Below are 15,381 nucleotides of genomic sequence, written 5' to 3'. Positions count from 1 at the left end.
AAGAGGTTAAAGATTTAAACGCATATTCATTACTGAATTTTCTAAACGCATACTACTTTTTGATGTTTCAAGTTGCATGGCCACATCACTCGAGAAGAAATTCATTTCTGAGATGAACAGCAAAAGCATTCACTACCATCAATTGTTCAATTTCCATTTCTCAAGCATCAGTCAAGGATTAACATGCCAGAGCTGAACAAGAAAATAAGAAAACCACCATAATCTAAATGAACTTTTCCCTCAATCTAAGGAGATGGATAAACCATTCAACTGATCATCAAGTCTATATCATCGCTGACCCCATCTTGAGGGGTAAAGGAACACGCACATAATGTACAGATACATAACTAGTTACTTGAAATCTAAAAGCCTTCTGAGTACTGTCAAGCCAGTGGTGGTGGTGGCGGTGGGGGCGGTGGTGGTGGCGGCGGTGGCAGTCTTCGAAAAGGTGGTGGTTGGTCGGCATAATTGGATCCCTCTTGTGCTTGAAGAAAACCGTATTGATTTCCAGCAGCTGGGTGGGGTGGAAAACCAACCATCTGGTAATTTGGAAAAGGAGGTGCTGGGGCATATCCACAAGTGCTTGCTATAGTCAAATCAGCAAGGGGTGTGAATGCAGGCGCTACTGGTGCTATTGGTGGCGGTGGCGGCGGCGGTGGTGGTGGGAAAGGTGTTAAAGGCGGCGGCGGTAGCAGCTCCACAGTTGGGTCTGGGTAAGTAACCGGTATAGGTGGTTGTGATGGAGGCTGATTCAATGTATTAGGATGCAACGGGGGAAAGGGTGGCACGAACTGTGGCTGTGGTTGAAATGAACATCGAGGATCATCCTCAAGTTTCAATCTTTTATTGTTCGACTGAAGGTCTTCTTCGATCGTGGGCCCAACAATGTCATTCGAATGAACAACCCGCTGAGCATAATCTTGCATCTGAGTAGAGATTGTTAAGTCTGCAAGCGGTGGCACACCTGGAGCAGCTTCGAAAGTCGAGTATGTTGAAGCTACAAGCTGGGGCGGCGCAACTGAAGCAGCTTCCAGTGTTGAGGATGTTGAATTTCCTGCCTTCTGGTTCCCTTCTACATATTCAAAAGCATAATTGTTGGAAAAGCCAGGAGGTCCATGATCTGGAGATTCCAGAAGTCTTCGATCTGGTGACATATCAATATTAAATTGGTTGCACAAATTAATCGATAGTTGATACCCAGATTGAGCTGCCTGGAGAACAATTCAGGAAACAGGTTATGAAGAAATCTATAACTTATAAAGCAGTAAAATATTAGCAGCTTTTATAAAAATGTCAATTATTGTCAAAATCTAGAGTAACCTTAACTGACATAAGAGATTTTGATTTTGCTAAAAAAAAAACATTAATATATGCCACCACTTTATGTAAGTCAGTCTCCAATATGGTTCCAAGCATCCAACCGAGATTTATAAAATATCAATCACCACTATTAGAACCACAACTTATTTGATCCTCTTGGTGTTTATATATACATGCCATAATATTCCATCTCTGGAGCTAAATGCTCAATATAGTTTTCATGATCTTTTCTTAAAATATGATTATGGAAACATATTTCCATCAAAGCTTACTATATTGAATCATCACAACCTGTTAGAATATGTAGCACAACTGAAATTACCAGGAAATTTTTAATGTTCAAATAAAATACCTTCAGCTGTTGGCAAACTTGGCTATACTTCATTTCCTGGGCACAAACCAATTGGGAAAATATTTAAACTTAAGAAATAAGAAACATAATAAGTGCAAAACATTCAAAAGTATGAACCAGCAAACTACCTGCTCAAGAAGTGCTTCTTTTAAACAGGCAACAAGAATTGCTCTTGTTGATTCAACATCCTTCAATTTTTTTATGGAGTCTCTTAACACTTCATGATATTTAAGCAGCTCCTTCAGTGTTCCAGAGCCATGGAAGTTCCCTTCTAATCCATATAAGAATAAATGAAAGACACACAAGTTAAATGCGTGAGAAGGATGAACGAACAAGACATGAAGCCCAGAATGGAAAGGAACATGGTTTGTTTATTTCACACAATATGGGGTTCACGTCGACACTAGATATTAAGGCACAAATAAGTCACACTAGATATTTTAAATTTGAGATAGAAAAGCATGGAGTTGAAGTCACACTAGATATTTTAAATTTAACATCGCTGCAAAGCACTATAGCTGTATATCAACAGGTGCTGAAAAACATGTACATTGCAAAGGTAGAAACAAGATATGCCAGCATGATGTCATAATTTTTTTGAATCAAAAAGAAGAAAAAAATAAAATCTACGTATCTTCAGTTTCATTTGGGACTGGACCTTGAAAATTAGCATTGACTAAAAATGAGAATCCTGCTAAATTCCTCAAGGAAAATATCAAGAAACTCTCTAATTGCAAGTAGGTTGGCATGTTACCAACTAGAAGAAAAAATTGGATGATGCGTGTCTTATACAACAATGAGCTAAAAGGATTGTTGGTTAGAAAAGTTAGATAGTCTTCTAAAGTAGTTAGTGCAAGGACATAAGCCTTTACTAATAATAGAAGATATATCATTGCATGGTAAGTTATCACTTCTATTGAATCTTTCTCTTTTTAGTCAGTTGTAATTTCACTGCATTTTTACCATAATTACCTCAGTTATAAAAGTGTATTACACAGAATAGAAAGAGAACAGTAGAAAGGACAGTATTAAAGACATCAAATAGCATAGCACCATAACTGAGAGACTAAACTAAAATGCAAATTCCACTTTGGCACCTAAAGTTTTGTTTCTTAAAAATACCTTTAATTTGTGGCCCCTAAAATTCTCACTTTGGCAGGTGACCTTCCCAAATTCATGATGTCATCCACAATTGTGAGCAAAAGTGATGAAATATTGCTCACATGACCACTAGGATTGAAAGTATTGAGGAAAATTATCTTTTTACGCCAGGGATATTTAGGATTGCTAGTCTTTCACAATCCCAAAACTCCTCCAGGAGCAATGGCTGACAAGCAGCAATGAGCAACATGCCAAGGGGAAGCAAATGATTCTCATGCCAATGAGTGAAAAGCAGATCTATTGTGTATTATGGAAGAACATAGCACTGGTGCAAAGACATTTTTACCCAATGGTTCCGCCTAGTCAACCATGCAAGCAGCATCCAGCCACTTCCGCCATACTTGTGGATGACCTTGGATGATGTTAATTATTTTGGAAAGTCAGGGGCCAGATTAGTACACCATGGACTAAATTGATACTCATTTAAGAGGCAAATTGAGACTGAATTGATACTCACACAAGGCAAACTCAAGATGATTAAAATTTAATGAGTCAATTGAGATTTTTTTTTCTTGTTTTTTTGATTAAATTGGAAATTGTATCAAATAGACTTGCAAATTGTCGAAATCGCATCATATTAATTACTATATTTGCCCAAAAGAAGGGCTCCAACACTACCAGCATCATTATTGCATTCAACTTGCAGAAGTACAAGAATACTAAAGAAATTAGAAACTAAATTTTCTCCATGTAATGTGAGTTATTTAAGAAATATGCCAACTTGGATACAACAACTATTACTCACTAAATTTAGAGCAATGAGATAAACTAGAAACTTACTTTGATTCCACGTATCCGTTTCAAAGCTCTCAACAAAGTTAACGGCAGCTTGACAATTGTCCAATAATGTTTCTTCGTCAAAGGGAAACCCTGATGCATCACTATAAGCTGAAATTAGTTTCTGTAGCTGTTCACCACCAGGTTGTTTCTGCAAATAAATAAACAAGATGTTGGTGCACATATTCTTGATGAGGTTATGGCATATGAAGGTCACTGTTGCATCGACGTGTCTATGTGAGGCAAAATGATGTAGACCAAGTACTTACCAGTTTGTAAGAAATACCCTTCCCATTTCGATTTCTACTATCAATATTCTTTGTCAGCATATCTTGTTTCAAAGATTCGTGAGAGCCAAAAACTTTGCGTTGTTCCCATATATTGATCTAAGGATATTTAGAAGAACCAAAAGAGATCAATATATTCAGTAACATAATTTTGATGAATATAAAATAACATATCTCACAAGAAAGCTCCTGAATAAATAGCTTTACTGTCCAATTAAATTTAATCAGTGTATATCTTACAAAACCAAGCCTACAACACAAGGCTACTACTAAATAACAAGTCCAGGAAACATATATTTAAGTAGCCTTACCGCAAACAAAAAGGAATGTGGATGAAAACTTTTAGCAGCAAACATAGCAATAAAAAAATGATAAGAAGAGCATAGCACCATTGATCAGGAATTTTTTAGTACTCCACGGATAGAAACAGGGCGAAATTTCATTTTGTCCTCCTGTTAATCCTTTTTTGATTCAATTATTGTCAAAATGCCATGGGAAATTTGTCTGCCTTTTAGGTATATGAAGTAAACAAGGGGAAACAATTCCTTCTGTCTGACCTATCTAGTCATTACTTGAACTTTCACCCATTTCAATGTAGCAAAGTGAGTCAAGGCTAAAATATAGGGAATCAATTATCACTTTATAGCTTTTAAACTAAGGCTAGCAATATTAGACATGAATCACTAAAACATCTACCGACTTGACCTGAAACATTAAAAACCAAAATCCTCAAAGTGTCACGAGAGGTCTCGAATATATAAATGATTGAGACAAATTGATTCTTTTAAAAGAAATTAACTTTTAAAATCATTAATATTTTTATATCATATAAGTTAATTCTTTAGATGAATCTAATTAATATTTGATCTTATAAATATATTTTCTAAAATATATAATCATTTTTCTATATTTTATATGGTTTTATAGGAACCGAAATAACACGACCTGTATGACACAACTAACACAACATGACATGAATTGTCATGAAAGGGGAGTTCCATTCAACTAAGACCCATGTGCTAACACCCTAACTTCTCTGATCCTTTTAAGGTAGCTTATAGTAAGTCTACAATAGAGATAGAAAATACCCTAAGCCAAGAAAGGCACATATATAATTGTAAGGTTGTCAAATCGAGGTTCATTTAGCGGATTAATTTAGTGAATTTTCATATTAAGAATTGTAAAGCTCGGATTAATAAATTCCACACTTACTTTTAAATGAGTAAAAAAAAGATAATATCCTAGTTAAAATGCAAAAAAGAATTACTGAAGCAAACAAACTAGTCGTAACCCATAATAAAAAATTATACGTTCGAATAAATTGTTCACAAAACACAGTGTTGTCTATTCATTTTATTTGGCATCAACATTAAAACGGACTAGCAAACATTGATCATCTAATTAAACATTGACCATCTAATTACTGCTAATAATTGAAAGAATATCATCAACCTCATCTTTGAGGTGGATTCTAAGTCTTCATGTCATCAAAGTGAATGAAGAGAGGAAGACGATGACAACACAATGTGAAGATTGCTTTGACATGGTCTGACTTATTATTCTCACTTATTCTCCACTATGAGCCTTTTGTGTCAAGATTTGTCTTTTTCTCTTCTCTCGTTTATCATTGAGTGTTGATTTTATTCTTGTTGTTGACTTTGAATCATTTCACTTATCATTCTCCTTAAAGTGAGTTATGACTAATTTATAACTACTTATGTTTATGTGCACGCCCAAGAAATTAAACCTATGAATCATTTAAACAAGCTTGAGTTAAACAAAATAAGCGCTTTTGATGTAAGCATCATGTAGAAAAGTAGTAGTTATAGCATTGTGTGTCATCCTCATTGGGGTTGTGAGGTGACCCATTGGGGTTATCTTGCACTTGAAGAAGTAGAAAAAGGAAAAATAGAGTGATATACTTTATCTTCTCATAAACATGGGTTAGAAAAATAAAAAACAAAAGGTACTTTATATAAGCTACATTTATTTTGCATGTGCTCAATTATATGTTTGCTACTTGTCTAGTATTTTCCACATTATCGACAATATAAATTGTCATTTATCATGCATTTAACCATATATGGTTGCACCAGTTGTTTGAAAAAAAATAACTTAATTCAATTGGTTTGAGTATTACTTAGTGATATAGCCTTGTATAGTTTTATGTAGTACACCTGAATTACTTGGGACAGTGATGTGCCAATGATGATGCTGACAATATATCATTACATGTTTTTTCAAGTGGAATTATTGATCGGATAATGTTGAATAGCATACTTTATATATATATATATATATATATATTGACCATTATGTGTATTTTATTTTCTAAACAATATGGACCACATAAGCCTCAACGTATTGCATCCTTTTTGGAAATATGCATTATGAAGTTTGTAGATTGGATAACACCTTTATAATTTGAAATCTTATGAAGACCTACTATCTTATGATTGATAATAAGCACTTGCCTTTTTTACAAAATTGCAAACTTTTAAGATTTATTTGCGTGTTTAGCAAGATCAATTACAATAAGACTCAACTTTCATTTGTCATCCGGTCAATTTACTTCAACGAAGGGAACTCTTGTTTGCAAAAGGGAGGGAAAGCACGGTATGACAACAGCTCTCAACTTGGCATCTTGCCAATGGAGGAAACAAGGACAGTGGCACAACTACAAAGATTAACAAGCTCATTCTTGCCAATTTCGTGAGGTTCCACAAGTTTGCGAACTTGAGAATGCAATAATCATGAGTCAAGGAACTTAGCTCGCTAAGGACGTCTCCAATCACACCCTCGCCTATACAATCACATCCTTCTTCTCTAGCCTTATCTTTGTCAGCTAGATTTGGGAGACAAATAGCATCCAAATCCCTATCACTAATAGACAGGTGGTTCGCCTTCATAGGATTATTTCTTCATTTAGTCGTTTTCCCTTCTCCTTCATTATGTGTTTCCAATTGTACAGTTACACTAGTTAGTGAAATAAAAAAACAGATTTAATTGAATTGAATATTACTCAATGATGTAGTCTTGTAGAGAACTCAATAAGAGATCAAATTTATGTAGTATACCTCAAATACTTCGGACAAACACATCTTAACGATGATGACATTGACAATTTTCACACATTTTTTAAAGTGAAACTATCGATTAGATAATGTCGAATAGCATACTTTTTCATATATACAGTAAGCGTTAATCATTTTAATTTAAATTTTTTTACTATGGACCGTATAAGCCTCAGCTTATTGTGCCCATTTAGCACATGCGCTATGTACTGGTTAGATCGCATAACACTTTTATAATTCAAAACTTAGTAAGGACTAGTATCTTGCCTTATATAAGTTTACCAACATTTAAGATTCATTTACATGGTTGGCAAAATTGTTTCAATAAAGCTCAACTTTCAACTTTAATGTAAGCCATTAGGTCAATTTACTTCAACGGTGATAACTCTTCTTTGCAAAGAGGTGAGGGAAAGCATAGTAGGACAATTTCTTCCCTCCATTTCCTTCAAATGGAATTGAGCAAGAGGTAGAGATTGAAGACTTCCGCTAACTCAATTTGTCTATGATTTGCTTTCGTCGAGTGTTATTCCCAAGGTATTCTACCTCTACGACCACCTTCATCAAGCTCTCAAGTTGGTATCTCTCCATTAAAGGAATCAAGGAATCAACATGATTGACAAATTTGTTTTTGTTGATTTCATGAATTTCAAATGTCCGCAAATTTACTAAGAGTGCAAAAGGGGTTATAGTGGACAATCGAGGAGCTTAACTTGATGACACCCTCACTTCCACAACCACAACTTTCTTCTCTCCTCATCTTTGTGACTAGATTCAAGAGACCAACGACATCAAACACTCTATCATCATCGTGCTCATCTCAGTAGAATTATTTCTTCATTTTGTTTTATAAGTCTTTCACCCTCCCCCCTTTAGTGATATCTACAATTACAACTCTCCTTTTGCACCTCCCCCCCCCCCCCCCCCCCCCCACTCCACACACACACATACGATAAATTTTAATAAGTGAAATTACCATGCAAACTTGATTCCTCTCCCATTAAATTGTGGTTAGACTCGAGCTCAACCGAAACCCTTGGTTTCACCCCTGAAGCTATCCAAAAGAAAATTTAAATTATGTCACTAATTCTTTCAATTTAAATCACACAAAAAAATATTTATAAATTTTGGGACTCCATAATGTCCCGTAAAAACTGAAATTCCACATAAAGGAATTCACTTTTATTAAAGATATTTTAAGGTGAAATGAGATCTGACACACTGATCATATTTCTTCCTTCATAAAACTTTTCCTTCATGCTGTCTTGTAGGAATTTTCATCTCATAGCTATTTACATTTGCTAAAACTAGCATGTTCTTAGATAAAGTAGGATTCATGATTCCAACTATCATAAGCCTTAATAAACAAATACGAGATGCTCAATTTCTGTTACACAGAAGGCATAAAATACAGTGCAAAAGAGTGACAAGAAGATCATAATGATTAACAAAAACTGAAATATCTTAAGATAGGAAAAGTAAATTAACTTTTCAGCTATAACAGAACAAAAAGGAATAACTTGTCTTCACTTACCAATCTATGCACAGTATTTTTTTCAACATCGTTTCCATTAGCAAGAATGCCATTGAGAACATCAGGAAGGACTTTCCAAAATTCCTCGATAAACTCTAAGCCCTTCCTCCTGCTATTTTGGACAATATCGTTGGCTAAAAAGAGAAAAGATATTCTTTGATCTCTTGAAGCTAAATGAAATTGATGTAGCCACATTTCCACAACCTCCTTTGCTTTCTTTCTATGGAAGATACACCAATGTGACAAAGCTATTAAAGTTAAGTCCATTCAACAAAGCCTATGATGGATGAGTAACAGTAACACGAGTGTGAATTTGATGTAAAGACCAATACTAACCAGCATTGTTCAGACAAGAATAAATGAGAAAATGTAATGAGGACTCTGCAATCACAATTAGATTAAGATTATATTGTTTCTATTATGTGCTGAATAACAGTTTTTTATTCTTTAATAAAGGCTTCAGATAAAGTGAGGATTGAGGGGCACTTACCATACAAACAGATAATAAATCTTCACTAGTATTTTTTTTAATTGTCGTGTTCTTAGCATCTGGTGAGATCTAGAAGGCTACAAGCAACCCATTCAAACATAAAAGGAATAATGCAAATCATGGAATCCAATAACAAAACAAAATAATAAATATATAAATAACCGCCTGAAACAGTATCAAGAACAAAATCATACCAAAAAAACTGAATAAATAGTTGTGCAAAAATGAACCCTAAAGGAAAGGAAGTCACACAAGGATACAGTTTGTTTTTCCAACTGGTGATTTCTGAAGCCAAACTAGACAGAATGTGACAGTTACCTATGCGTTATTACTGATCATTTGAAACTGTTTTTCTTGTCAAAGCAAAACATGGCATGATTATTAAATTATTTAGGCATCTGAACATTAAGACAGCAATATGATAGCTCATGTCCTGTACAGCACATCAATTTTCATAACTAATTAAAGTTGATGATAATATATACATCTATAGCACAAGTGTCTAAGTAATTCAATAAAAAGTTCTAAAATCTGAAGAATTTCCAACAGGCACAAACATTAATGGTAAAACAAACTACTTTCCAAATTGATATATACCAACAGAAATAGAAGGATACTCTCTATGCTATGTTGCGTACTGTTGAGGTTAAGAAGTTTGTCTGCCAAAATCTGCTCATTGAATGGCCCATTCGTCATGCCTGAAATATACTTTTGGAAGTTAAATGTGCCAGACAACATAGACATTTCAATAGATCCACTTGAGTTAATAAAATAGGAATGCATGAAAAAAGAGAAATGTAGGTATATTAAGAAAACCCAGAAAACAGTATCGATAAAAGATTCCTTCAACTATTAGTAATACATATTCCCTTTTTGAATCAGTTTATGAAATAAGAATCAGCCAAAAGTCCACCAGTTAAACCATCTTATCAAAAGAAGTGACACTCACATTAAAAAAATAGAGAAAATCTCATTTCACCCCTTAAGTTTACTTTCTTTTCAATGCATTCCAGAGTTTTAAGATCATCAAAATTATCAGATCATTCTTTTGTACCTGTGATGTTTCATAGCACTTGCAGTATGTTACTCTGACCTCACAACAACCAGTTTGTTTAATCATATGTGAAATGTATAAGAAAGATGAATGATGACAATTATTTTCTCTTAAAACAACACATTCATCCTGTTAAATATCAACTAGCAAGTGTCAGCATGATTAATTAGCAGATATTGTTGTGGCTATCTGACACTTGTAGGAAGTATTCAAAGAACATTAAATGAAAAGCATTTTGAAAAATTATTGATCCCTAGAATGAAATCAAGTAGATTACTTTCCAAAATCTACAAGCTTCTATCTGCCTGTTTGCCTGTTTGAGGGTGAAATAAAAGCTCTCTCGATACTTGCTTGTTAGGAACTTTTTCTTCTTTTGCAGAAAATATGAGTTTACTTTCAAGTTTATGTCCCTCCTTTTAAGGTTTAACAACTGCTACATTGCACTTCATGTATTCAAAAACAATCAAATAAAGTAAGTAGACAGAAATTCTGAAACATTATATTTACTGCTTATAATGAAAATAGGAAGTAGAGGATCATGATTAAGACATATCCAAACTTGCATGATCTGGAAACATATGGTAAGAAGATCAGATACAGCATCCAATATCTAATTAACTCAACAAGCTACCCTTCCTCAGTACATACAGAGAAGATAATCTATTACTCAAAAACTGCACACCACTATTCAGAATTATAAGTAAATGGGGAAAAATAACCTCTTTTACAAGATAACAGTTCAGATAAAAAGATATTAATTTGCACAAATGCGCATACCCGAAACTTAAAAACCTTTCAAATCAGAAACAAAAGGGAATGTGAAAAATAGGACACTGGAAGAACAAAATTCCAGAACCAATCAAACCTGCTAAGACTACCGCCGCCGAGCGGAACCGCAGTAGGTCGTCAATGAAGTGGGGATATGGGAAGATTGAGCCATTCTGGGCGCTTTATGAAGGCAATATAGGCAGTAGTGGGGGATGAGCTAGGGTTTCCCTTCCCCCGGCCTTAAATTGGAAGGAATTTTTTCATAAGAGGGAAGAAATCATTTGCCGCTTGGCTGTCGTCAAGAGGGGGAAGAGTATGTCATCACTCGCCTCTGCGGGAACGCGCCTTGGGGTTTTGACGCCAACAAGCGGGATCGGGGTGACCGATGGATTCAGGTCGGGCTGCGAAGCGCTCGGTGCGAGATCAAAACGTGATCTAGCGTAGATTTGCTCCGTCCCCATTGGATTGATCAGTATCTCTCTTTCTCTCCCCAAAATACCCTTCCTTCTTTATAACTACTTTTTTTTTTTCATTGCACTACCGTTCTTTTTCAAAATTAAAAAACTAACATTTTACACCTTGCAATTAAAAAAATTGCATTTTCACGCAAATGTAATTTAAATTATAAGCAAATTTGGCAGGTTAATTAATTAAGGTGAACTTAAAATTTTATCATATAATTTTAAAACTAATTAATTTCCTTTCCATCTACTGATGTGTTTAACTTATCGTTCCAATTATTTATTCACCTTAATTCCATTGTGTTTGATAAATTTATTAAAACATATTACTAATCCATTATATTTCCCTATCCCTATCAAAAATAGTTTGCAACCAAAAGGATTTAACAATTGTAGTGGTTTGTTGATCAACTTTGACCAGAACCAGAGTCAACGTAACCAGGACATCAATCACGTTAAAATAAAATAGATTCGCCTAGATTATTTTTGAGCCGCCAAACTTGTGATACTAAATCTATACAGAAAAGAATCAAAATGGCGGCTTGTTTAACAGTCTAACGTATCGCGACGGCGGGGCGTTGGATTGGAATAATACTGGAGGATCTTATGCCATCCCTTCCTCTGTTGTCTGCGAGTAGAAGAGCACTCCGTTCCTACTCTTCCTGCTTTCTCTCCAATTAGGCAAATCAAGCTTCTTTAATCTTTGCACGCAAATCAACTAAAGACCAACTCCCACCCACTGCCATGTGATGCATCATTGAAGGTTACGTGGTCCTTCAGCTAATGCCTCGACATGCCTGTCCTTTCCTCCATCGATGCCACTGCGAGCAGCCCAACAGTGCGTGATTTCATCCCCGTTGATTGAATTTGGTGGATTTATTAATGACTTTAATTTCTCCCTTGCTGTCTCTCTGTCACTTTGACAAAGTAAATAAAGGCAGCGGCCCCTTTTGTTGATTGAACAGGCGAACTGCTCCTCCTCTCCCAGGTCTCAACTCTCAGGCTGTCGGTGTCACTCCACCTTGGTTTTCAACTCGCCCTGTTTTCGATTCATACAAGAAAGAGAAGAAATTCCTGCCTTGCATCGTCCTCCCTCCTCTTTTCTCCTCTGCTCAGAGGAAGGAAACAGCTGCTGCCTTCTCGGTTCCTTCGCCTGATCATGGAGAAGGGGATCTGGGTCTTTACCATTCTCATTGTCTGCAGCTTGGCATTCGGAACTGAGGGCCTGGGTTTGGAGCAGAATCGGCAAATACTTGGCTTTCAAGGTGACTTTGAGTTCATTGGAGTAAATTAAAATAAGTTTCTTTTTACCTTTCCTTTTTTCTTCTTTGTAATGAATTGTTTGGTCCTTTATCTGGTTCTTTATCAGTTTTTCCATGATTTGCCAATCTGTGTGCCTGTTGCTCATCGGCATGCTCTGTTTCTTCTTAACCAATTCCTTGATGTGAATCTCCATGAACGCAGGAAATGCTGGTGACGCATTAGACGATGATCCTGTTGGAAGGTTGAAGGTGTTTGTCTACGAATTGCCCAGCAAGTACAATGTGGACTTGGTAAAAAGAGATCCAAGATGCCTGACTCACATGTTTGCCGCAGAGATTTTCTTGCACCGGTTTCTATTATCGAGTCCTGTTCGAACGCTTGATTCCGAGGAAGCTGACTGGTTCTACGTCCCAGTTTACCCAACCTGTGACTTGACCAAAGACGGCCTTCCTCTGCCCTTCAGATCTCCAAGAATGATGAGGAGCGCAATACAACTAATTGCGTCGGAATGGCCTCATTGGAACAAAACTGAAGGAGCAGATCACTTCTTCGTCGTCCCCCATGATTTCGGGGCATGTTTCCATTACCAGGTAATTAACTAGTCGAGAGCACTGTTCGTATTTCATGTCGAACTCAAACAGCATCGTCTCGATTGTATGGTTTAATTTCTTTCAGGAAGAAACTGCGGTGCAACGCGGAATCCTCCCCTTGCTTCGACGTGCTACGTTGGTGCAGACTTTCGGGCAGAAGAACCATGTCTGCTTGAAGGAGGGATCGATTGTTATTCCTCCATACGCCTCGCCCCAGAGGATGCACGCACACTTGCTTCCTCCAGACATCCCTCGCTCCATCTTCATTTACTTCCGCGGATTGCTTCACGATGGTATGAATGATCCCGAGGGGTGCTACTATGCGAGGTACGTACGTCTCACCTTCGTAGACTGAACTTAGCTCTCGAGAGCTTGAAGCTGATTGTGCAACTTACCTACGTACGTTCCGTAGGGGCGCTCGGGCTTCGTTATGGTTGAACTTCAAGAACAATCCCATCTTCGACATCTCGACTGAACATCCATCGACTTACTACGAAGACATGCAACGCTCGATTTTTTGCTTGTGCCCATTAGGTTGGGCTCCTTGGAGTCCCCGATTGGTGGAAGCAGTGGTGTTCGGTTGCATTCCTGTGGTCATAGCCGACGACATTGTGCTGCCTTTCTCTGACACAATTCCGTGGAAGGACATTGCAGTATTTGTGGCTGAGAAGGATATCGTAAGGTTGGATACGATACTGACTTCGATGCCGACAGAGATTATATTGAGGAAACAGAGATTGCTCGCGAATCCTTTGGTTAAGCTGGCCGTGTCTTTCCGACAGCCTTCGAGAGCAGGGGATGCCTTCCATCAGATACTGAATGCTCTTGCTCGTAAGCTTCCACATGGAAGCAGCGTTTACTTACAGCCAGGGCAAAAGGTTTTGAACTGGACTGCAGGACCAGTGGAGGACACTTATCCATGGGAGAAATAGATAGATAGATAGAGACCCTTCGATACATTTCGACATTGTAGATGTAGTTACAGGAAATCACCAGCATCGCTATATATGCATGGTTCAAAATCAAACCCAACCTCCCCAACTAGAACGAAGGAAGCTTCAATATTGATGTGAAGAAGAAAAAAGGGGAAGAAAGCTAGAAATTCATTGTTGCAGGCACTCCAAATTAACTAAGCAGCTTATTTCTTCTATGGATGATGTATACAAACAACTTCACACTAATTTCGTAGTCCTCTCGATCGCAAGCGTCTCTTGAAACTCCTTTTCTTGGCAGTGAAGCAGTGGCATGCGACTCTGCTGGCGCAGTTGCTCGTAGAATTTCCTAATGAACTCCTCCGCCTCGTCGTCCACCTTCGCGCTCCGTCCCAGGTACTCGTCGTCCGACGAGTAGTTAGAGATGCGAACCGCGAAGGCCGCTGGCGAGGTGATCGGGGAGAAGATGACCGATTTGGCGGCCGCCGGAAAAATCACGGCGGCACGCCGAGGCGAGGCGTGCCGGTAGTAATCCTCCGCCACCGCCACGGAGCCATGCAAGCACGGAAGCAAGTAGCCGTGGCGGCGCTTGCCGTCCTTGTAGGCGCTGCGGCGGCTGCGGCGGCGGCGGCGGCGACCGTAAGAGATGGGGTGATTGGGGGTGTTGCTGCAGGAGAACTCGTGCTCACGCGGCCCAAAAAGAGGCCTCTCCGGCTGCCGGCGCCCGTACATGAAGTCACCAAGAGATTCACCGAGCAGCTGGATCTCCAGCAGTAGCTGCTGCTGCTTCCAAGCGAAGCTTTTCCTCATCACAAAGAAGGTGCCTTGTAGCTGGCTCCATAGTGCTTTGGCAGCCGAATTCCGGCCAGTTCGAAGCTCCATTCCCTTCAAAGTGAATCCAAGGATGTGGAAGAGCAGAGCAGCAACGAGCCTATTTATATAGAACTCACCATGCCTGTCTGAAAGGGCTGATCAGCGGCGAACCGCGTTGCCCGATGACTCGATTGACCAAGCAGTCAACTCATTCTAAGATCTCGTTGCTCGGTAGGTAACGACTGAGAAGCTTCGAGCTGGACCTTTTTTTTGCTCGAAAACAAACAATAATATTACTAAGTAAATAAACTGGTCATAAAATATAGATAGTCTTGACTGATGAAGCAAATGCATTTTCTTCTAGAATTATAAATTATTTAACTAATCAAAATTACGAGTAAGATGAGGGTTTAAAATTTTGTAAAAGGATATTTAAAAATAATAAAAAAGCAAATTATAAAGAATAAAATGAAATTGTCGATGATCTGTCGATTAATTAGACGTCCAT

At 37.7% G+C, this 15,381-nt stretch overlaps 3 protein-coding genes across 5 annotated transcripts; 1 reads left to right on the top strand and 2 right to left on the bottom strand.

The window, feature by feature from the left end:
- Positions 1–128: 128 nt before the first annotated feature.
- On the bottom strand, positions 129–11,187 carry LOC141834644 (uncharacterized). 3 transcript variants are annotated; one of them, XM_074721975.1, is made up of 8 exons: positions 10,912–11,187; positions 9,610–9,690; positions 8,503–8,750; positions 3,880–3,996; positions 3,614–3,761; positions 1,801–1,943; positions 1,673–1,708; positions 129–1,211 (listed from the first exon to the last, which is right to left on the bottom strand). In XM_074721975.1, exons 2-8 carry the CDS (start codon positions 9,686–9,688, stop codon positions 384–386), a joined length of 1,599 nt encoding a protein of 532 aa, XP_074578076.1. In that variant the 5' UTR covers positions 9,689–9,690; positions 10,912–11,187; the 3' UTR covers positions 129–383. The 3 variants fall into 3 exon arrangements, with proteins under 3 accessions (XP_074578076.1, XP_074578084.1, XP_074578090.1); XM_074721983.1 differs by having other exon boundaries at positions 1,801–1,940; XM_074721989.1 differs by lacking the exon at positions 10,912–11,187 and having other exon boundaries at positions 8,503–8,722; positions 9,610–9,678.
- A 1,064-nt stretch (positions 11,188–12,251) lies between these two features.
- Positions 12,252–14,123, top strand: LOC141834665 (putative beta-1,4-xylosyltransferase IRX10). The gene is made up of 4 exons (XM_074721999.1): positions 12,252–12,540; positions 12,740–13,128; positions 13,214–13,455; positions 13,541–14,123. The coding sequence occupies exons 1-4, from the start codon at positions 12,435–12,437 to the stop codon at positions 14,058–14,060; spliced, it is 1,257 nt and encodes a 418-aa protein (XP_074578100.1). The 5' UTR covers positions 12,252–12,434; the 3' UTR covers positions 14,061–14,123.
- Positions 14,124–14,179: 56 nt separating this feature from the next.
- Positions 14,180–14,953, bottom strand: LOC141834691 (uncharacterized). The gene has a single exon (XM_074722033.1). The coding sequence runs from the start codon at positions 14,940–14,942 to the stop codon at positions 14,301–14,303; it is 642 nt and encodes a 213-aa protein (XP_074578134.1). The 5' UTR covers positions 14,943–14,953; the 3' UTR covers positions 14,180–14,300.
- Between the last annotated feature and the right edge of the window lie 428 nt (positions 14,954–15,381).

The sequence above is a fragment of the Curcuma longa genome, chromosome 1 (genome assembly GCF_044706935.1).
Source record: "Curcuma longa cultivar G26 ecotype Majalengka, Jawa Barat chromosome 1, ITB_CL_G26_1.1, whole genome shotgun sequence".
NCBI classification, from domain to species: domain Eukaryota; kingdom Viridiplantae; phylum Streptophyta; class Magnoliopsida; order Zingiberales; family Zingiberaceae; genus Curcuma; species Curcuma longa.
The sequence above is the reverse complement of the archived record's forward strand: the minus strand, read 5'-3'. Positions and strand labels throughout refer to the sequence as shown.

Coding starts and splice junctions, on each gene's coding strand:
- LOC141834644 (XM_074721975.1), bottom strand. CDS start 9,688: ATGACGAATGGGCCATTCAATGAGCAGATTTTGGCAGACAAACTTCTT. Junction 1,944..3,613: donor AACGGATACGTGGAATCAAA/GTAAGTTTCTAG, acceptor TATATGGATTAG/AAGGGAACTTCCATGGCTCT. Junction 1,709..1,800: donor AAGAAGCACTTCTTGAGCAG/GTAGTTTGCTGG, acceptor GTTTGTGCCCAG/GAAATGAAGTATAGCCAAGT.
- LOC141834665 (XM_074721999.1), top strand. CDS start 12,435: ATGGAGAAGGGGATCTGGGTCTTTACCATTCTCATTGTCTGCAGCTTG. Junction 13,129..13,213: donor GGGCATGTTTCCATTACCAG/GTAATTAACTAG, acceptor AATTTCTTTCAG/GAAGAAACTGCGGTGCAACG. Junction 13,456..13,540: donor GAGGGGTGCTACTATGCGAG/GTACGTACGTCT, acceptor TACGTTCCGTAG/GGGCGCTCGGGCTTCGTTAT.
- LOC141834691 (XM_074722033.1), bottom strand. CDS start 14,942: ATGGAGCTTCGAACTGGCCGGAATTCGGCTGCCAAAGCACTATGGAGC.